At 42.6% G+C, this 21,910-nt stretch overlaps 3 protein-coding genes across 3 annotated transcripts; 1 reads left to right on the top strand and 2 right to left on the bottom strand.

Annotated features, from left to right (window-relative positions):
* Nucleotides 1–830: 830 nt before the first annotated feature.
* On the bottom strand, nucleotides 831–3,263 carry her13 (hairy-related 13). The gene is made up of 4 exons (XM_029517726.1): nucleotides 3,073–3,263; nucleotides 2,785–2,871; nucleotides 2,602–2,683; nucleotides 831–1,735 (listed from the first exon to the last, which is right to left on the bottom strand). Exons 1-4 carry the CDS (start codon nucleotides 3,157–3,159, stop codon nucleotides 1,269–1,271), a joined length of 723 nt encoding a protein of 240 aa, XP_029373586.1. The 5' UTR covers nucleotides 3,160–3,263; the 3' UTR covers nucleotides 831–1,268.
* Nucleotides 3,264–6,355: 3,092 nt separating this feature from the next.
* Nucleotides 6,356–7,529, bottom strand: her8.2 (hairy-related 8.2). Its single transcript, XM_029518023.1, has 4 exons — nucleotides 7,461–7,529; nucleotides 7,269–7,364; nucleotides 7,102–7,180; nucleotides 6,356–6,723 (listed from the first exon to the last, which is right to left on the bottom strand). Exons 1-4 carry the CDS (start codon nucleotides 7,521–7,523, stop codon nucleotides 6,356–6,358), a joined length of 606 nt encoding a protein of 201 aa, XP_029373883.1. The 5' UTR covers nucleotides 7,524–7,529.
* A 3,903-nt stretch (nucleotides 7,530–11,432) lies between these two features.
* On the top strand, nucleotides 11,433–21,446 carry cab39 (calcium binding protein 39). Its single transcript, XM_029517168.1, has 9 exons — nucleotides 11,433–11,694; nucleotides 14,913–15,068; nucleotides 15,208–15,372; nucleotides 16,043–16,161; nucleotides 16,671–16,839; nucleotides 17,724–17,783; nucleotides 18,292–18,357; nucleotides 18,853–18,996; nucleotides 19,277–21,446. Exons 2-9 carry the CDS (start codon nucleotides 14,955–14,957, stop codon nucleotides 19,463–19,465), a joined length of 1,026 nt encoding a protein of 341 aa, XP_029373028.1. The 5' UTR covers nucleotides 11,433–11,694; nucleotides 14,913–14,954; the 3' UTR covers nucleotides 19,466–21,446.
* Nucleotides 21,447–21,910: the final 464 nt, after the last annotated feature.

Here is a 21,910-nt window from a genome sequence, read left to right as displayed (position 1 = left end):
GTTTCCTCCGACGTTCACACCTTCATCACCCTCCTCCTCCTCCTCCTCCACCTCCTCCTCCACCCGGCCGTGTTTATGATTCCTCCACAATCATTTGACAGCAGACAATTAACGATTTTCTAACAGTCCCACAAATGTGATGAAACCAGAGAAAAGCGTATTATCTTGATTCTTTTTCCTTCTTTCTTTCTTTAAATTGGGTGTGTGGGGGGTAATTATTCCATCTTACAGCAGGAAGAAGGAGCCGCCGCCGGTCCAGACAGTCCAGACAGGATCTAACAGCCTTTTGTGAATCAGCCCGACGTATCCGAGGTGCGACTCTTTCATCTGTGCACGCGCGCGCGCGTCCTCGCGGCGTGGAGGTGGGACGCCGGCAGGAGGACACCTCTGCTCAGGGTGATTATTGATTATTATTATTAAGTCCTGAATATTAGCTCTCACGTTTTGTTCTGTTGCCTGTTTCAATCATCCGCAGCACTGATTCACATCAGACCGAAAAAGATTTTCACAGTTACATTACTTTATTTGTCAAATTCAGACATTATTACTGGCAAAACATTTCTAAACATCATCACAACATAAAGTGGTCATTCTGAAAGAGGCTACTGGTCCAATAAACTACACACCTTTATGACATACAATAGAAATATTTATATTAATCAGAGGCATTGCCAATCTTCTAAAAAAAAAAAAGAGCTTTTTTCCTCATACAAATCCCTCTATATACAGAGTTATTGACAAAAGAAGAAGCGTGAACTGTTCCTTTTCTGCCCTTTGTTTGGTTTTAAGTGTTGGGTTTCATCAGGTGTTTTTTTTTTTTTTTTTTTTTTGGGGGGGGGGGGGATCACAAGCCATGGTGTCACTACTGAGGCCCCTCTGATGAGACGAACTCCACTTTTTAACACTTAGATTTACACATTTTTCCGTGATGTCCAAAAGGATTCTTTTCCTGATGAAATGCTGTTTCTTTAGCTTGCACTATATTTTTTTTCCTGCTTGGATTAGTGGTTTCCTACATTTCCCAGGGTTCCAGATAACGACTGTAAACGCGGTGCACCAGTCAGGAGTGAAGAGAAAAGCCGCAGTCATGGTCCCTCCAAACGCAAAGTCCTCGGTTGCTTTATATGTCGGTCGAGCGAAGCTGCTGTCAGGACTGTAATCGGTCTCTTTGTGTCTTATTGAACACATTTGATTATTGAGTCCAGGAGAAAAATCCATGCACGTGGACAGCTGTCCGCAGGGGGAGGTGATCTGTTCACAGGGTGGACCTACCAGGGTCTCCACATGGACCGGGGATAGGTCAAGGTGGGCATGCTCAGGGCCTCCCTGTTCTCTATGCCCTCTGTGGAGCTCTGGTTGTGCTCGCTGTCGGTCTCGTCCAGGTCGGAGCACAGGTCCTCGCTGGACGTGGCGGAAGGCGCCGGGGAGAGGGCCGAGGACGAGCCCGGGGACAGGCTCCTTCCCCCCGGAGAGCCCAGGCTCGCGCAGAGCGCCTCGCCGCCTCCGTGCCAAGTGCTGCCGTTGCTCCCAGAAGTGTCTGTGATTAGATCCATCAGCACGTCCTGGAGGTGGTCCTCATTCAGGGGCATGCACTCCAGGAGGTGGTTGAGGAGCTCCGCCGCCACCGTGGCATCGATCCCCGGACAACTGGACACAAACATGTGGACCTCGTGCATGCACTGGATGTAGCCGGCTGCATACCTCTCACTGGCTTCTCGGTTGAGTGCGTCTGTTTCTGCAGGAGGAGACAGAAAGATGTGAAACCACCGACTGTCCACAACAACGCAATCACAGAAAACTTTGCATTTCGTGCTGTCGCGCTTCATTTCTGGTGGAAATATTGGAGTTTTTATTGCACTACAAACATTTGAGAGTTGAAATTCATCATCATCTCCTAAAACAAGATGCAATGCTATCGATGGAAAAAGTCACTACACTACACAACACTGGATACACATACTACATGGTTAAAACGTAACTTAGTCAGCATTAATAATAACGCACTCATACAACATATTTTAAAGTCCAGCCTACATTAGTGTGTCGTACACGTTAAGAACTTTTAGTTGGTTACAGTTGTGACGGTTTAAACACAACACAGGAGTCCTTTTACGTTAACTTTGTCCGTTGGTGCTTTAAGATAACATCTTAATGCTTGCTCCTCACCACTGATGGCTCCGAATCTCACTTCTTCAAGTTTTTACCCTGCATGGGTTTCATTTGTAGTTTGTAGTTTCTTCCAGTAAGCCTCAGGCTGATACATCATTATAATATCAAAGTGGGCGTTGTGCAAGCTTTTAGTTCATCAATCGAAGAGTTCAAAGTCTCTGACTCTGTTGGCCTCTGAACATCTTGTGTTTGTTCCAAAATATATTTTTAACAGCGAATAGTTATCACTAAAATATAATATTAGGATGTTACCTGTGGCCTATAGAGGGATATGCTACGACAAGAGTGAACATGTTGGTTCTGTTTGGTTCTTGGACAGATCACTGAGGTCAAAGAGGACCTAAAGTCCACTTTGAATCCTGACCCAGTAAAATAATCGCCTGCTCAGCTCTCCTGTCTCAGAGTGAACAGTTGGACCAAATGTGTACATACCTTGGCTTCGGTTCTTCAGGATGTCCTCCACCTTCTTCACCGTCATCTCCAGCACCTCTGCGTTCTCCATTTTGGAGTGAAGCTGTGGAAACAACCAGAGTCTGAGTCTACCTCCTCTCAGGTGCATGTGTGCCCCCCCACCCCCACCCCTCAGCTCCTCCGTGCCTCCGGTGCAGTACTCACATCTGAGTCCGCCAGCAGAGTCCGCAGCTCCTGCAAGCTCTCATTGATGCGAGCTCTCCTCTTCTTCTCCACCAGAGGTTTCCTGATCTGCGGGGGCACAAAGATCCCACTTCAGTAAGAGAGAGAAAAATCGACACTACGGGAGGGGGGGGGGGGTATAAGGTTAGAGGGGTATTTATGAATCAGTAAATCCCTCTTTGTGCAGGAAACTTAAAAAACCAGGTCATTGTCAGGTGTATCCACCTCCACCTCCTCACTCCTTCAACCCCCCCCCCGGTGTGTCTATACCTTCCTGTCCGCTTTCTGGATCCCATAGTAGGACTCATCTTCTTCCAACCCGAGTCCGGTGCTGCTGGGCCGAGCCGAGGGAGCCATGTTTTGTCGGATGGCCGCTGCTGTGGCTTCTCCCCGCTGCTGGTTCTTCCTCTCCGGGCGTCTTCAGAGAGGAGCAGCTGGCAAACGGAACCGGTTACAGGAGAAAAAAAAAAAAAAAAAAAAAAAAAATCAACAAACTCGCAGCCGAGGCGAGGCGCCCTGTGTTTATTGTGCAATCCTATTGAGACGTGCTGCTGGCGCTGAGTGGCTGTTGTTAGTATTTATAGGGGCTGATTAGCATGTGAATGGGGGCCGAGCTGCTCCTGCGGAGGGACAACAGAGCGCACACGGCCTGAGCCAATGAGCGTCCTCCGCTTTTGTCTCCGGCCGGCCCCGGTCTGCGCCTGGCAGGGCCGGACGGGCTTTAATCAGACGGTTTGTTAGAGGGGGGGCAACCCCGCTGCCCCCCCACCACCACCACCACCACCACCCCCCCTCCATTGGTACTAATGAGCTGCGTGCACTTCCATTCAGCTGCACTTTAAAATTCATTATCACCGAAATATTTTTTTTTCTATATCTATTAGAATATAACTATTATAACTCAGAAGGGATTTCTGATCGGGGTCCTTTCATTTATATTTTATAACCTGTCTTCTGTAAATTCCCTGCCATGCTATTTCCTGATCTCTTCCATCCAAACTTTTCCTCCACACTCTCTGCCCGACCTCTTCCTCTTTCTGCCTGCCTTTGTGTCCGGTCCTCAGCAGATCTACCCGGCTGTTTGGCGGATGTAACGCGATGCCTTCAGTTGGCAGCTGCTGCTGGCGGCCCCTCGACCCGAACTGAATCAGCCAGGGGGAATTAAGGGCCCTTCTCCAAAGAAAGCGACAGGTGTTGCCCTGTGTCGCCTCGTTTGTTCTGCCCGTTGTTTTGTGACTTCTGATTTGTGTGCAACTGCATTCTCACGTCGCTTGCTCTGCTGCGAGAGTCGATCATATTTAGATGAGGACTTGTGGACAACTTATAGTTGTGCATGTTATTTTTATTTCGATGGAGGTATCTTTCACAACAAAGAGGCTTTAATCCAGTGAATTGATGCTGGTCTGTGATATCAGTATCAGTATTGGTGGGATGTGCTGGTTCAGTCCTTTGCGCACAATGTCTATTTGTTTATGTCTAATGAGAGAGCTCAGCCCTCTGGCCTGGTTATTCTGTTATTCTACGTGTTTTGTACGTGGTGTTATCATGCAAATCACATGTACAATAGAGCAGCTCTGTCTGCTCCAAAAACGGGCCGTGCAGGCATCTGAGCCACCTTCCAGGTAGACGCAAAGACTTCTCCTGCCTTTGGACTCTCTTTTACGCACCGTGTTGCCTCAGAAAGCACCACTAAACTCTAGTGCCCCAAATAAAGGAAGAGTTTCAGACCTTTGAAGTGGAGGATTTTTTGGCACCTCGCCACCCCCAGATCCCAGTTCCAGATCTCTAATGGTGTGGACTGTGGAGAGAGCAGCTGTCTTGGCTCGCTTTTGTTGGAGAGCTCGCTGAGGGACCGGCTCCCCCTCTTCCCAACCCGCCGACTGGCGCCATGTGGCGACCAATCATAACGGCAATAATAGCTGGAGAGTTGGCCATATGCACTTCTCTACTTGCTGTTTCACAAAGGATGAATTACATCTTTATGTAAAACGTAGCGTGAATGTACCGAGACGCCCGCTTTGACCAGAGCCACTGTATCTTAGTGCGCACAGATGGGGGTGACTGATGCTTTAAAAGGCTCTTGAACATAAATGTTCCATGTTTTAAACATTTTGGTAATCTGCCAGATGCCAAATGAAACCTGCAGTCCTTATACAGATTATCAGTATCTCCACCGGAGAAACATAAACAATCCAGTCCCTCTCAAACGCATCTTTTATTCAGTTCATGAAAGTGGATCTAAAATGTCTGGACCTTTAAATCTGAGGTTTCAGGTCCGGGTTTGTCTTGGGTTCAGATTCAAGAGTCTAACATACAAGTTGGACATCAAGATGAGAGAAACATCATTTTCAATTTTAGACTAAAGAGTGTTGTAAGTTAAAGAACTTCGTTTGTATTATACACATTTTTCACAGAATACTGAGAAAACTTCAAAACTGTGCAGCTCAGCTGAGAACCAAGAGGAGAGAACACCTTAGTTAGTTTAGATTCCCTGCACTGACTTCCTGCTCCAGCCACTTTAAAGACTGTGATGGTTTTTACGGATCCTGTAACGTTCCCTGGAAGTTCTCTGCAAAATCTATAAATTCTGTAGATGTAAGACAAGCCTCAGTTGTTACTCAGTGGGGTTTACTTTCCATCTTTATCTTGCACATTAAAATAGATCCACTTTAACTTTGTAGTCTTACGGTTATCATCATTATCATTATGTAGAGTTTATTCTTCAAACCTTCATGGAGGTTTGTTTTGTAGTGATAACATGTTAGCTTTTCATGCCAAGATAGATATTTTATTCATCCCTAAGGAAATTCAACAGCTGGTGGCTGACACTTGTTGCTGGGCGGGTTACTGTATGTGTTTGCGTGAGCATATTTACTGAAAACATCTTGTTATGTTTGACAAACTCTGCAGTCAATGAAAGCGACAAGTTCACGGTGACTTTGTGATATTTGGTTTGAAATGTATACAGATATTGATCAATGCTGCTTTTGAAATGTTCACACTAATCTTAATCCTTTGATGGTCAAAATTGAGGATGAATATATATTCAAGTAATTTCCATAACATTTCCATAGATATTTTTATGATTATTGTCTGAAATAACCTGATAAAAATAAAGTAAGCTGTGATGCATCAGGGTAATGTTCAAACACATGAACATTATCATTCATAAAGGTTAATAAAATGTGATATGTTTTATTATTATTAATGTTTAGGTTAATTATACAGCAATAGAGGAAGACATGAAAATCTATGCAATGGCAAACAAAGTCTAAGAAGCAAAGTCATGTCTTATAATATCAAATAAATAAAGCTGTTAATACAATAAATACATGAAAGATTAATAAGAGCCTTCTATAATGCAGGCTACAAGAAGTCAACTTCTGAAGGGAAGTACTGAGAAAAGGTCTGTATAGAATCATTATAGCACACCTACAATAATAGTCACTGGAACAAAACTGCCCCACGTTTGTCTTCTGAGCAGCATATCTATAAGATACATAACAGAGGATGGGCTAACAAAATGGAGAACCAAGATCATTAATCCACCAGTTCACCAGGGCCTCCACATCTCCAGCATCCCCAGGTGAGAGTTGTGTAGGGCGGCTCTCTCCTGATGTCCAGCTAGGTGGCAGGACGGTCCCTCTCTCTGGAGCTGCCTCCCAGGCAGGGGTTCTCCTCTGAGGGGAGTACCGGGGTTTCCTTGGCCGGCGGCAGGAAGGACGCCGTGCGTGGATGTGGGCTGGGAGGCGGGGTGCTCGTTGGTGGACCTGGGCAGGGACTTGAGGAGGTGGTTGAGGAGGCGCGAGCCCAGAGTTTTGTCCATCCAGTCGCAAGTGAGGAGCATGTTGTGGACCTCGTGCATGCACTGGATGTACCCGGTGCTGTATTTCTGCTGGGCCTCCAGGCCTGCTGTGGGGTCTGCATTAGGAAAAATGGGACAGAGGTTAGATCACCCCCTGGTGGTGGAGACACGCTTGTGTCCAGTAAATCAGCTTGGACCACTGCTCCTCAGCGTTTACCCAGCTGACCCACACACCCATTTAACTGTGTAAACACTGCTCAGGTGAACTGTCACCTCACAGCTCAACGGGTTCACTCTGAGCAGATGCAGCCTGCAGCACCAGGCGTTGCGTGTGCTGGTGCTGCCCCCTGCTGCCTAATGTCAACGAAGTCAAGAGGTTTCATTGAAAAGGCAGCCAGCTTCACCCTCAGGGGTCACATATCAGGAAGCTTCACAGGGATCAATAAACACCAACACCAAACCCATCCCAAAATACAAGTGCGCATGCGCCTCACCGTTGAATTTATTGCTCTGGATGTTCTGCAAATGCTTCACCGTCATCTCAAGAATATCAGCCTTCTCCAGCTTGGATTGCTGTTGAGAAATAAGCAGCCCTTGAGTCAACTCGATTCGGCCTCAGCTGTCTATTCGTTATTTTGGACTGCATGAGGAAAATACTCACATCGAGTCTGAAGGCTCCGATCACAGTTTCTTTCAGCTGGTTTAGACAATTATTTATCCTCTCGCGTCGTTTCCTCTCAATGAGCGGCTTCCTCAGCTGCAGGGAGGTAAAGAAGCAGAGTCGGTTAGAGACCAGCTCGGTGGTAAAATCCTTCTGGCAGACTGGGCTTTAGTATCTCCAAGTGTAAAATACCTTTCTCTCCTCTTTGGCGCTCGGATGTTTCCCCACGTTGTTCGCCAGAGCCGAAGCAGTCATGTTTATTTCTCGGGGGCTCTCCTCCTCTGAATCTCGGCGCGTCTCTAGGGCCCTCGGCGCGGCACGGCCCTGGTATTTATAGGGCCCCATTAGCATGTGAATGCTCCAGCTCTTTGGCTGCGGGATTTTCCCACACACGGGGTCCCATCAGTCAAGACTGACAGGTCACTGGCTCCATTCAATAACTCAGAGACCCGGCCTAGAAAAAAAAAAAAAAAAAAACTCCAAAACAAAACAAAACTCAAAAGCGACAGATGTCTAGCCTGAAACCATGCACCACCCCCTCTCCCACCCCACCAACAACAAAAAAGCTGCACTTTCCGCTTCTCCCAGGGATGAACAAGAGTGTGCAGTTACCCAGCTTTGCTCCAGGGAGCCCCTCGCCCATTCTTCTCAAGGGCAACATTACACTACCTGCAAAACAAAAAAAAAAAAAACAAAAAAAAAACAGCCAGACCTGTTTCCTCAGACCTCAGGGGGGGGTACAACGGACCGACAAATCACCAGAGGAAATACCTGCTCATATGTGGCTGTGTCATCTTTAATAGTGCTGGTTGTGTTATCAGACTAATTGGAGCCACGGTGAAAATAACTTGTCCCGCATTGAGGCCGTCTTGATCACACTCCCTGTTTTCAAATTGGCTGTTAATTGTCGGCGAGCAGATGTCAGATTGACCAGATGTCCCTTCACCTTTGGTCCATTATGGTTGGAGGTGGGTGGGGGCTGGAGACACGCGACTACCAGGCGAATGCCGGGTCGTGGGAACCGGAGCCAAACAAAGGCAGCTATTCATCCGAACCTAATCAGCATGAAGAGAGTAATAACCTCCTGTCCTGTCCGGAGGAGGAGGAGGAGGCAGGTGACCAGGGGAATGAGCAGGGCCTTGGGTGTAATGGATAGTGTGCCCAACCAACCAAGCATACTACGACAATTAAAGCGAAATGAACCAATCAGCATTTAATTAACGCGTTAATCAGGCCTATTTCTACTGCTCACTAAGTTTCAATGCCAAGGTGAAAGTAAAGCAAGTTTATTTTAACCCTCTATAAGATAATTCCTGCAATTTGAAAGTGCTCCAAGGTTTTCTTAACAGTTTTTTTTTTTTTTTTTTTTTTTTAGAACCAATGGAACCAGCCATGTGTATGAAAATATTGAGGAATATCTCACATAAGCCAAGAGCAAATAAATAATATCAGGAGTTAGATTTAATATCCTTCTCTGCTTTGTAAGAAAGTGCAGCTGCTTTTAAAGTTTGACTCTCTCCTGCACAATCAGCCTGGACTGAACCAAACTCCACCCATGGGGGGTGTTATTCCAAATGACCTAAATAAATAATTTAGAAAAAACATGATATATTTTTTTTATCATTAAACAATATAAAAACAAACAGCATTTGTAAAAAAAAAACAAAAACAAAAACAAAAAAAACCCCAATAACTTTATAATCACTCCAAATGAGATAATACTTTTTAACAATGTATATTAAATTTATGACCACCTCCACAGTCATGGTATGACCCATTACGTAATTATGACATCATCAAAAGCGTGAAACGAGGAAGTGTGTGGGCAGTGGCTCCTTTAGAAACTGCTGGAGTCCACTGTCAGTATCTTTAATATCAGGTTTTTGGGACTAAATCAAGAAAAAAACCAGACACTTAACTGCCATCATAACAAGTTGCACAGTCAACACCAGAGTGGAGTAGTCAGAAATATTATTTCTTTTCTGTGAATGTAAATATTAAAGTCTCACGGGTCAATCAATGACATGCAACATGCAAGCATAGCTTTAGTTTTACTTGACAACTACGAAAATGATTTAGTGTTTGAAAGTCAAAAATAAGAACGAATAGACGAAAAATGCAATGGACCAGAAAATTAAAGTCTAGTTGTAAAGCCACACTTGTAAAGAAACCATATGGTAGATGAGGCTGCCATGGCTCCTCTGCTCGGTCATTGTGCTGTAATGGTGTCTCCAGACGAATGGAGTTCTATCACTACTATGGGATGGAGCATAAGATGGCAGATTTTACAGATCCCTCCAATCTACGTCTTTGTTTGGTTTAATAAAACTTTTAGAAATAAATAGAGGAGGGCTGTAAGAAATGGGAACCTGAACAAGGCCCACATTGTCATAGCCTGGCTCCTGTATAAGTAGCAAACCAAAAGACATCTAGGAGAAATATGCAAAGTTAGTTGTGCCGGATTGGGTGAATGAAAATGTGCGACATCAGTGTCTTTGAATGATTAAGGGAAATTGCCATAATTAACTAATATGTGACCCAGAAATGGTTCTCTTCACCTATCCGGTGAAATGAGTGATTCAGCATTGCAAGTTGAATGCTTCATTTAGTTGTTGGTTGAAAAATATTCCACAGTAAGAGGAAACAAGTGGATCTGGAATGGAGAGCCATTATTGTTTTGGAGGTGGGAAAAAGCTGAGCAGTTCATAAATGTGACCCAGTGCCAGCCTATTCAGCACTTTAAAAATGAATAAAGTTCCTTGATAAAGAATGAAGTGAGGTCTTGCTGCGTCATTTTGAAGCAGCTGCTAGACAAAGTGTTGACTCAATTTCAGCATTTAAGGGGAAACAAAATAAGAGAATGAAGGACTCTGTGCATCCTGCAGCTCAGCCTCTAAAAATGGTGCATCAGCCATTAACTTCTGTCAGTCTGCTGCACTTCTGTGTAGGCAGTCGGTGCAATTTCAGCATACAGTTGCACTTACAGACTTTGCCAACTAGCAACTGCAACATTACATCAGCAGCTTCCAGATTTAGCCACATTGATGGGGTAAGATCTTTGACTCAAATTCTATCTGAAAGTGCTGTCTGTAAGCTTAAGACGGAGCCTGAACCTGCAACTTCTGGCAGAAGGTTTCAGCGTTCACCTAAATATTTCCCAACCTGACATCTCATCAATTTAAAGAAGTAATCTACACTGGCATCTACCACCCGCAGCTCCCAACACAAACCTGCCGCATTTATTTGACGATTATACATATTCACTCACTTTCTGGTCCCAAATAAAAGATTCTATTCCGTTTGAAACTAACAAAACTATTTAAATTGAATGTAAAAGTGGCATTACATATTTTAACCTTTAATTGTTAGCTTACTATTAGTTTAGTTGATAGTTTAAATTATTTGTTTACTTCTTTATTTTGTATGTTAAATTCCACAGACATAGTGGAGAACGGCAAAGTGTTTATTTATCTAATTCACTGCTTTGCTATGTGACTTGAAAGAGTATTTCAAGTCCTTCAAGCTTATTCACACAAAGAAGAGAATTTAAAAAAATACTATAATATATAATGAACCCTTTAAGCAGCTATAATGCAGCTGAGTCTTGGCCATTGTCTTCAAATATCTGTTATGGAGATATGTATAGCTGTAGAAATGCATTTACGTGCGGAAATACCTCTTTTTTCTTCTAGCTTCCAATCAATCTATTAATCAACCAAATCAAATCCAATCAATCAAACAAACTTTGATCCAGACTCAAGGTACAAATAAAAGACAAGACATTGCGTAAAAATAAATAACATGCAAAGACATAATAAACAATTCTGTCCTAAACTATTTTCTGAATCAGTGTCCCACAAAGAGACAACTGTACCAATGTCTCCACAGCTGTGTGTAATAAACCTTAAGTTTGATGAACCCAAGATGAATTTTCAGAGTCATTAAGATGTCGAATAAATGAATCCGAGTTTGTCACGTATTGACTCCCGCAGCTTCCTTTTTTGTTGCGTGTGTGCGTGTGTGTGGTTGTAAAGTTGTGTTTCTCAATAAAGCTTTATACACAAAAACAAACATTCGTCACATTCGGAGTGCGCGCGCCCTCCTCCGATCACCTGCCCGTCCTCGCGCAGGCCAACGGCCGCTGTTGCCATGACATCGGACGGCCAGAGGAGGCGGTAGACGCCGTGATCGCCGCGCCGCTCCGCTCCGGTTCCCGTTCCCAGTCCGACGGAGAAAGAACCAGGAGACGAGAGGCCGCACAATTAACGACAGCACAAACAAGAGGAGGCGACGAACGAGGGAAACAAAGCACTTTTGTTTTTTGTTCCGAGGTGCACCCCCGGAGCCGCCTGCTGCTGTCTTGACAAACCCGGCGGAGGTGGGGGGGAAAAGGAAGGAGGAATTAGTGGAAGCGCCGCTACGAAAGGTACGATGTCTATTGTTATAAATGCAGGATACCCTCCGAAGTGTGGGGCTTCTTTAGCTCCAACGTCTGCCTTATCAGGTTAGCTGGTTAGCCGCACTTGCTAACGCTAGCTTGCTGGACAGGGCTGCAGCTAAAGGCAGGCATGGGCTTGATGGCACCGAGGCGAGGAGCCGCTGGCAGGCCTGGCTAAGGATATGCTAAGCTAGCTAGCTAACGCTACGGATATTCCGTTTTTTTTAAACGACTATCGTGAACTTGCCCTGCGCTTTCTATTTCCACGTAAATAAAGCAAAAGCAGATATATAAGGGGTTTTTAAGCTACAGGCCTGTCGTGGGAACTTCGTGTGTGTCGACAATTTACACACACACTTTCACAAGAAAAGCAGCTGCACTGTTGTTGGGTGAACAGTGATTGAAATATTATAGGCCACGTTAGCCTGCAAACATACAGAAAGCTGTGCAGTAAAGAGTAAACGCAGTATAATTACACACACACGCACACACACACACACACGTGTGTGTGTGCATACGGATCTGCGTCAGTTATGCATCTGCTAAACATAGAATTACTCAATGATCAAAGTGTCCATTTTGTTAGCATTGCGCAAAGTTGGCAGTCTTTACACCATCACAAACCGGGCATGGACAACACAGATGGGCGGTGCTCACTGTCAGGTTCGTGTTGCCCCAGTTTACAGGGCAGTAGGTTTGCAAGTGTGACAATTATTATTATTTTTTTTTAACATTAGATAGTAAGAAAAACAGAAATATCTGAGCGACACATGTAAATAATTTAGCTAGATGACTGGGTTAGCATTAGCTAGCTGCTCGCTAGCTTTGATGATAGCAGAGCATCTGCTGCTGTTTGGACTGAAGGCTGAGAGTGACTTTGACTTTTGAGGAGTCTTTTGTTTAATACCCTTTTATTGGTTTTCTGTTTGGCTAACCACATGTCGAGTGGAGCTAATGGTTGATATTTAAGGCCTGGTGTGGCTAACACGACGGTGAGACGGTTTTCTCATTAATATAGTACGGCAGGTATTTGGACCGGTTTCCGCCTGCAGGGCCATGTTGGGTCAATGTGCGTGGTAATGTGTGCAGCCTGACGTTTGCACACATTACCTGTTTAGTTAAGAAGGTTTTGTGGGTTCACTGTGATCAGCTGATTGTGAACCTGCCATATGTGTGGCCTCCCTATTTGCGTCACTGTTGGTGAAGCAGGTCATGGAGCAGAGGGCCGGCTCTACTGCCTACATTAACCAGCATTAACCTGTACGAAAGAAGGATTTGGCCACCTGGCAAAGCTGAGGTGTGTCTAGATTAAAAAAGATGTTAGCAAGCTAAACTTAAGTGCTTGTTTCACCGGTGAAACTGGGAACTGGTGTACTATTTCAGCCAAGTCACTCATGACACATCATATATGAATGGTGACCTGCACCTCCCACTTCGGTGCTGCTTGGTTTATATTCTTGGCCTCAGCGTTGCTTTCTAAATGTGGATTCCCTGCCAAGACCTAAGCATGTGACTGTTGGAGGGTTTGTGTTTAGAGCTTAGAGGATCCCGGGAGGACAACAGGTTGGTTTCATACTATACTTGGTATTAGATTTGCACCTCTAAGAAATTGTGTTTATGTACTGTGGTACACTTTAATATTGTACTGGAAATTAATGTCTGACAGTGCAGTATGCTCAATATGAATCTTTTTAGTTCAAATGATCTTTGGACTGGGGTTAAGTTTTACTGATGGGTTTGTTCGTCTTCACTCAGAATAAATAGGTAGCCATCTCCTGTGACCCAGTCCATTTGCAAAGAAGCACTTGTAAACTGCTGTGTTGCTAATTACTTCTTGTGGTAGCCCAGGCTTTCTCAGCTCATTTCTTATCTGTTCAGAAAACTTCAGCTTTTACCCTGTAGTGTATGCTAGGTGGTTGGGTGTGTCAGTGAGTTGAGTAGATAAAGGTCCTTGTTAAGTAACTCGGTTAAATAATAGCAGCAGTGAGATATCGTTGTCATGTCTGCCAGCTGCATCGCCCACGTCATTGCCCTAGTTTTAGTCACATGGTTAATTTTAATTCAGACTTTTTTAGTGAGACATGCTGAAGAGCATTCTGTTTAGTAATGTGTTTACTTAGATATACTAAGCTCTGTACAGGGAGTGAGTAATACAAAGGTCTGAATCCAGGTTGGTTATAGTGAGGCCTGTATCTCTGTAAAGATCAAAGAACCAGAAGATCCAGATGACTGCTGCTTTACAAGAACACATTAGTAGTCAGTTCTAGATATGATGTTCACCTGTGCCAAACACACAAATCAATCCACTGTGCTAGAAATTTAAATATTTGGCTGTTTTGAAATTCTCTTAGTAATAAACACCAGCAATGGGACGTTGATGAGATTTCATTCACAGTTTGACATCAGGGCTACCTGCCAATATAGTATGTTTTTACAGTGGGAGCTAGTGGTACTTTTCATTGGGATACTTGGAATGTAGCTCTTCTTGCTTCAGATGGCCACACCAGGGCAACAACTGTACACAAGTTGTTGAAACTGGACTTTGGCCTCTGACAGTACACTTGTTTCTCTTTTCGTTAAGTTTTCAGGTTACAGAGTCTAAGAAATGGTTGGAATGATTTTGATTGTCTAGATGTTCAGACTTAGTTGAAAAGACTGAAAACAACAGGAAGACAAGAAAGGCACACAGCACTGGTTCTGATTTATAAATAACATCTTGCAAAAGATGGTGTAATATTATAATGCAATAGAGATGACTTGTCTCACCCCATGAGCAGTGATAGTTTAACTCAGGATCCAGTTATGTAATGTAATGTTTTAACAGATAAGTTTGGCTAATTTATGTTGTCTGAATACAATGTCAAAGCAGCTCTATTTTTATGTTGTCACGTAAATGATACTTCACTCTGACCTGACATAACTCCCATCTGTGTATGAAGTTCATATAAACAAAACTGCACATATAGTTGGCCCGAATCTACTGTCACAATCTTGGTGATCTCTTGTTCAATTTGTCCAGACTTGCATGGTGACGTTGTCTGCTTGACTGTGACTTCCAAATCATTTGTTAGTCACAGGCTTTATATTCTTAATCAATTTCCCCACCTAACACACCTCCCATTCTGTACTTCTCTAGGACTAGCTTGAGCACCATTGCCATAGGTCCTCAACTGGGCTCTGACTCTGTTTTACATTTCTTTCCGCAGGTGGACAGTCCGCTGCCTGGTTGCTCGTGGTAACTTTCCACCATGCCTTTCCCCTTTGGCAAGTCCCACAAGTCGCCGGCGGACATCGTCAAACACCTTAAGGACAGCATGACAGTGCTTGAGAAGCATGACATCTCTGACAAAAAGGCAGAGAAGGTATGGCAACTTTCACATTAACTTCACTTTTGGGATTCATCACCTGTGAAATGCCATATATCCTGTTAAAGCTTGAAATTATGTTGTCTGCTTGATAGTATGTATATATCTGTGTGTATGTGTATTTATACTTATTCAGGCCACAGAAGAGGTGTCAAAGAGTCTGGTCGCCATGAAAGAGATCCTATATGGGACTAATGAAAAAGAGCCCCAGACAGAAGCAGTGGCCCAACTAGCCCAGGAGCTCTACAACAGTGGCTTACTTAGCACCCTCATAGCTGACCTGCAGCTCATTGACTTTGAGGTGAGACTTAATATGTCCTTTGTAGGAATAAAACAAAAGAAGGAAGGAAATATTGAGTAAATGATGGCGAAAGAGTGAGAAACAAATTATTAAAGATTTAATACTAAGGGTTTGCAGTAAAGTTGCATTAGTTTAACGAAGGTATGAACACACAGCAAGAATACATCTTATTAGAAAAAGGGATGCATGTATTTTAATGGTGTATCCTCGAGTTGTGACGACAGTTGGATATATGTGGCAGTGCTGCTTATGTTGATGTGTGTGAACTCGCGTCTCTGCAACGTGTCAGACTGGTGTTGTGTGGTAACTGCTGCTGCAGGCTTCCCTGACTCTTTTTATCACCACATGACTCATTGTGTTGTGTATTCTCTCTCTCTTCCTCTTTTATCCTCTCATCCTTACTCCCTGTTTAAAATAACAAAGCACTGAAGAAGGTAACGAGTGCAAAAAAGACATGGCTGAATGTATAAATTTGAATCAAAAGATATTCAAGAAAATGTCATCAGTCACCCAGTGTCTGCTGACTTTTTGTCACTGATATCTTGTTTTTGTAAGAGATCTTCTTCTATGGTTAAATACCCTGACCTGGTCTCTGTGTTGTTTTCTGTATCTTATGCATTAACTTGAGCTCCATCAAACCTTTTGTTGTTTACTTATTTGTTACCTACAGGGAAAGAAAGATGTTGCTCAGATCTTCAACAACATCCTGAGGCGTCAGATTGGTACTCGGACGCCCACAGTTGAATACCTCTGCACCCAGCAGAATATCCTCTTTATGTTACTTAAAGGGTAAAGACACACACGCACATGTCATGTTGCCTTGGTTAGTTCAGTTTTTGTCAGAGCAACTTCCTAAACAACTTCCCAGCATAAAATGAAACAAGAGCATGTTTTCAAACGGTCTGCTTGTGCCTAAAGAAGAATGAAAGTGGACTCAAATGTTTGTGCAAAGCTTTGCATGATAAAAGTGCCAACCATTGTTCATCATTTTTTACCAGTTGTTCCTGTGCTGCACAAGTCTTCCCCAAACATCCCTAATCCATTTTTAATGGAAAGAAAACCTTACAATGCAAAACATATATTTGGCAAATGTTAATGTGCTATTGCACTACTGTCCTGAGACACATTGACAAACACGTGTTTCCAGGAATATTATATTTACAAAGTAATTTATTACTTTGTTCGTGACCTAATTTGTACAACTGCTGATGTGTGTATGTGTCATTAACACCTCATGCACAACTTGTTTCGGTTTACTGATTCATGGATTAATGTGCTTGTGTCACTGTTCCACCCAGGTATGAGTCTCCAGAGATCGCCCTAAACTGCGGTATCATGTTGAGGGAGTGCATCAGACATGAACCGTTGGCCAAAATCACGCTTTGGTCAGAGCAGTTCTATGACTTCTTCAGATATGTGGAGATGTCCACGTTTGACATCGCTTCAGACGCGTTTGCCACTTTCAAAGTAAGTTAGTGGGGGTTTGTACATTATATCATTTGAAACATTATAACTGATTTGACAGCTCACACGGCATGTTTGATGAGCTGCTGGCAAGTAGCAGCTGCTGCTACTGATGATATTGCATTTAAAACAACACTTTGACACAAGGTCTTGGAGAAAGTCAATTGGAACAGTTAAACTGGAAAACATAATTTTCAGTTATGATTTTGAGATGTTGAACAAACCCCTTTAACTGTCGTGAATTGGCCTCTTAAGTTTCAAACCAGAAAGTCAAAGTGGCCTGTGTGAAAACTCTCTGAAATATTATGCTTAAATTTAGTTTCTGATTTAGAGTACAAACAGAAGACAATGTTGTAAAGTCTGGTTTAAATTCATGTACGGTTTAGATGAATTAAAAGTTTGTTTTTAATCACAGTGATGTTTTAAAACGGTGTTGGTTTGCTGATTGAGGCTTCTATCAAAAGGGGGTTAGTTTAAACCGTAATTTAAGGCTTTTCTAACAAACTAAACACTGCTAAATGAATGCCAGTGGTCAGATTATAATCCCATGCATTAAGGCAGGATTTCTTTTAATACAGAGGATTTTTGCTCCATACAAAAAAAGGATTCATTTGCCCCAGATGAAGCAGTGTTCTTATGTCTTTGAAAAGGATTAAGTCCAGAAATATCACTAATCACACTGACCCAAAGCAATTTTTCTGTGCAATTATGGGATTAGATGTCTTTTTGTTTTTTTTTTATTTATTATTATTAATTACAATGCATTTCTAAAGATTATATCTTCATCTGAGTTTGTTCTTGCCTTTTCCAAATAGACAAATGGGACGGAAAAAGTCAAAACCATTTGTCCGAATCAATTTCTAATTTTCAACATTGTCTATTTCTAGGACCTCCTCACAAGACACAAGCTACTGAGTGCAGAGTTTCTGGAGCAACATTATGACAGAGTAAGTCCACACTGAATGTACTGGGGAAGGGATTTACCCAAAGTGAGATCAACATTTTTATTTTTACAAAAATAGGTATCAGTATAGAGTTCATCATGAAAAATGGCCGGTGAAAAGATTTTTCATAAATCAGTCTTAACCTAAAAGCTGTTTATCTGCAGCTTTTGTGCAATCTTTTTTCTGGAATTCAACAAGTCTGAGATGAGTTTTTCTAAAATCTTCAGCGGAACCAGCCTGCTTCCTTTTGACTGTTACAATCATATTAAAACTGTAGCAATCAGCGTGTTTGACATGTTTTCAGTGCTTCTCCTAACAACAGTTAAAACGTGTGTGAAAATCTCAAATTTTCCTGTCACTCTGTTTTGATACAACACAGATTAAAAAAAAGAAAAAAAGAAAACCACAATAGACAGCAAATCAGATGACCATCTCCCCCCTTATACCCAACTGCATCTATTTTTACTGTCTTCTCCTCTCTCACTACCTCTTTCCCTCTTTGTCTCTGTAGTTCTTTAGTGAATATGAGAAGTTACTCCACTCAGAAAACTACGTGACTAAAAGGCAGTCCCTCAAGGTAAGGACCCCGATTTGTGCCTGCAAATAGGCCCCATCGAGTAGTAAAACTGCCTTCAGGGAGCTATTTAAAGATTGGTCTTGTCAGAGTTGGGTTTCTCTGCATCGTCTGTCCTCATCAACTTGTCATGACTGCCATCTAGTGGCAGGAAGGGAAAAAAATGATGCCCTAAATTCTGCCTCAGGTTTAGACTGGTGCATAATTGAACCTCTGATGTTAAGAGCTCTCCTGGTGTCACAAATTGGTACCAAAGATTGAAACCTTCCACACTTTCAAACTGTCAGTTGTTTGTTTTTTCTGATGTTCTGTTTTACTTTGAGAACGGGTCTTTATCGTCAATTATGATACAGAATTATCCATCAAAGTAGACTTTAATGTGGATATAAGCTATATTATAGCTTTAAATTTGGAAGCACTTTGTAAATTTTGAAAAATAACTTTTGATTCAAGTAATTAATTAACTAAACATTCCTATTTCTCTCTGAAATGATCCAGTTACTGGGGGAGTTGCTTCTTGATCGGCACAATTTCACCATAATGACGAAATACATCAGCAAGCCAGAGAATCTCAAACTAATGATGAATCTGCTACGGGACAAAAGCCGCAACATCCAGTTTGAGGCTTTCCATGTTTTTAAGGTAAAATAAAGAAATCATAGCTCAGTTTCTGTTCATATGATGATGATATATATGGTTAAATTTATAAATGATGATTAATGGAGCAAGCAAAAGAACAAGTAATTTTAACAGCATTTGAGTGCAATTTCATGAAAAGCTGATGCAACGACTGTAAATCTACTTAACGCAGATGTCTAGTTGACAGGCATCCTTGCAGTTGTACCAAACATGTCTTTGGCATTAAAAATAGGGCACATTGTCTTCACGTGTTGATCTTCTTGTCCTCGTCCTCCACAACCAGGTCTTTGTGGCCAACCCCAACAAGACTCAGCCCATCCTGGACATCCTGCTGAAAAACCAGACGAAACTCATCGAGTTTCTCAGCAAGTTCCAGAACGACAGAACAGAGGACGAACAGTTCAATGACGAAAAGACTTACCTGGTCAAACAGATCAGGGACCTCAAGAGGCCTGCCCCGCAGGAAGCCTGAGGGAAGTGCAGAGGTGGGGGGGAGGAGCCACCAGGACCATGTCTGGAACGCATCCAGACAACGCCTGCTTAATGGAGCCATCAGCAGCCGCTGTTCTGGTTTCTGAACAAAAATCGAGGAAACAATTGAAAAACCAACGAAATGCAAACGTATCCATATCAGGAAGTCGCCAGCTCCTCTGCTCCTCAGAACTTTTGATTAATTTTTTTTTTTCCCTTTTCAGTCTTTCTTCTTCAATGAAATAAGAGAAAATAATAGATGCTGCTGCTTTCTTGCACATTGAGACATTTAAAGTATATTATAATGAAACAACAGTCCATCAAACATAGTGACAGAAAATGTCGGTGCATTTAAAGTAAGGCAGACTTCCTGATTGACACCAAGGATCAAAATAGACAAGTTTACACGCATATATGTATTACATTAAAGAAAAACATGCATACACACATACTGCAAGAATATCAGCTAAAACCTTGTGACACAAATGGTACGAGCAAGTTGAACATTGGTGTGTTTGTTGCATGCCTTGAAATGTAACAGATCCAAGGCTGTACCCGGCGTCAGCTCTGTGATGGCCTGCCCAGTCTGGCTCCCATGTTTAGTGCCACAGACTCGGAAACACACATGCATCTCAGCAACCGCTGCAGTTCGCATCTATGCCTTCATCCGATAAAGCAACAGCGGCTCATTTTACCAATTCGTGGGGAACGAGCTCTCAGATGCCATCACACAGAACCATTTACCTCCCGTGCGCTTTGTTGTGACACAGCACTTGAAGCACGTGACGAAAGGAGGGAGGGGTGCAAGGTATGAGTTTGTCAGAGCCTGAGAGTTGGGACTCTTTATTGTTTTCTGGGACAGGGTGAACATGTACATATGCCTTTTTTTTGCTTTGTAGATTTTTGCTTAACCTTGACATATGAATATATATTATATATATATTACCTTAAACATCATGTTTTTGGTTAATTGTAATCAAATTACTTTCTAAACCATAAAAGAAACAACAAACAAGTTAAGTGACATTGTTTTTTGCATTTCATTTTACTGCTGAAATGGTTGCTGGTGGGTTTCTTGTAAATAACTTAAAGGGCCAGCTCACATTTAGCTAACCTATAGGATATTAACAATTTGTACAGCGGAGGAATGTCATGGTATTAGCTCTGGATCTGTTAATCCTCTTTTTATTCTCCATCTACACTTTGAGTGTCTCAGACTGCAGGAGGGGAGGGAGGGAGGGAATTCGGAGAGTATTAACTGAAAAATTAAAGCCTGTGTGTTTGTGCACTTTGTGGGGTGCTGAGCGATCAAGATCACCCAACAAGTCGAGGACTGGACACCCCCCTCCCCCTCCCCTCAGTTTTCATTAACCTGTTTTTGTTTTTTTTTTCATTCTCACCACTTGGCTGGTGGCCTGGGAGTGCTGTGTGGCCCCACAGTGAGTGCGTTTCAGAGGGTGAGCTCATCAGGACACTGGCAAACGTATTTTTTTTTTTTTTTACCCCTTCACCTCATTTTGAGCCATCCTCTTTCAAAGGGTTTATAATTCCAGTACAATTATAAGTGTAAAGCATTGTGGGTAGCGGAGTACTTTGGGCATGTTTGATTGTGCTCAAGGTGCTGACCAAAACTGATGAAAACACAGCTTTGTTGACTCGCTGTGTGCAATGAGACATATTTACATCTTGAAAAAGACAAACCAGCACCACGACTCAGACAGCCCACACTTCCTCCATGCGCATTGAACATGCATGTTCCTCCACTGGCTGTGCATGATGCTGTACTAAAGATGTTGTACTGGAATTGTTTCTTTTTTCCAGATATTTAGCATTGAACTCTTGGCTGTGTGGCTCGATGCCGACTTTGACTCCAGTTTCAGCATAGAGTGTGTGGGTGCTTTCAGAAGTGTCAAAGGCCTGGGCCCTACAATGGAAATAAAGGAAAAAAATAACACATTTGGAATAAAATAAAGCTGTGGTCATTTTTCCTTTCCTTTCCTTCTTGTTTGTGTGGTACATTAAAAAAAGTCATTAGCAGCTAGCAGTTGTATAGTAATACAGTCTGCTGAATATCTAATTCACCTCGTCTCCTCTCCCAGCAGACACATTCACAACAGTGATGCCAATAGCTAATTTTACAGACCATTGGACCAAGTGCGTTTTATTATGGAGGCCTTTGAAACCCCTTTCACCGTCTTCTGTGACATTTCTCATTGAGAGTTAATGGCAACAATTGCTTTTTATGAGAATAAGAAAATGAAGTCACGGAAAAGCTCGCACTAGGCCATCTTTGGGTACCTGCAGTTCAGCTTTTAGGAAACAACAGGGACAGCACCACACTGTCAAAAAATAAATCAGTAAATAAATAAAAAAACATGTAACTGCTGTAGAAAAAATATTAATCAAAGCTGCCTCAAAATCAAAAATCTATCAAAAAAAAAAGTAT

Source organism: Echeneis naucrates, chromosome 13 (genome assembly GCF_900963305.1).
Source record: "Echeneis naucrates chromosome 13, fEcheNa1.1, whole genome shotgun sequence".
NCBI classification, from domain to species: Eukaryota; Metazoa; Chordata; class Actinopteri; order Carangiformes; family Echeneidae; genus Echeneis; species Echeneis naucrates.
The sequence above is the reverse complement of the archived record's forward strand: the minus strand, read 5'-3'. Positions and strand labels throughout refer to the sequence as shown.

Excerpts from the sequence above, each read along its gene's own strand:
- her13 (XM_029517726.1), bottom strand. The coding sequence starts at position 3,159 with ATGGCTCCCTCGGCTCGGCCCAGCAGCACCGGACTCGGGTTGGAAGAA. Across the intron at positions 2,872-3,072 it reads TCCAGAAAGCGGACAGGAAG|ATCAGGAAACCTCTGGTGGA; the intron begins GTATAGACACAC and ends GTGCCCCCGCAG. Across the intron at positions 2,684-2,784 it reads CTCTGCTGGCGGACTCAGAT|CTTCACTCCAAAATGGAGAA; the intron begins GTGAGTACTGCA and ends TTGTTTCCACAG.
- her8.2 (XM_029518023.1), bottom strand. The coding sequence starts at position 7,523 with ATGACTGCTTCGGCTCTGGCGAACAACGTGGGGAAACATCCGAGCGCC. Across the intron at positions 7,365-7,460 it reads GCGCCAAAGAGGAGAGAAAG|CTGAGGAAGCCGCTCATTGA; the intron begins GTATTTTACACT and ends ACCTCCCTGCAG. Across the intron at positions 7,181-7,268 it reads TCGGAGCCTTCAGACTCGAT|CAATCCAAGCTGGAGAAGGC; the intron begins GTGAGTATTTTC and ends ATTTCTCAACAG.
- cab39 (XM_029517168.1), top strand. The coding sequence starts at position 14,955 with ATGCCTTTCCCCTTTGGCAAGTCCCACAAGTCGCCGGCGGACATCGTC. Across the intron at positions 16,840-17,723 it reads ACGCGTTTGCCACTTTCAAA|GACCTCCTCACAAGACACAA; the intron begins GTAAGTTAGTGG and ends GTCTATTTCTAG. Across the intron at positions 18,997-19,276 it reads AGGCTTTCCATGTTTTTAAG|GTCTTTGTGGCCAACCCCAA; the intron begins GTAAAATAAAGA and ends CTCCACAACCAG.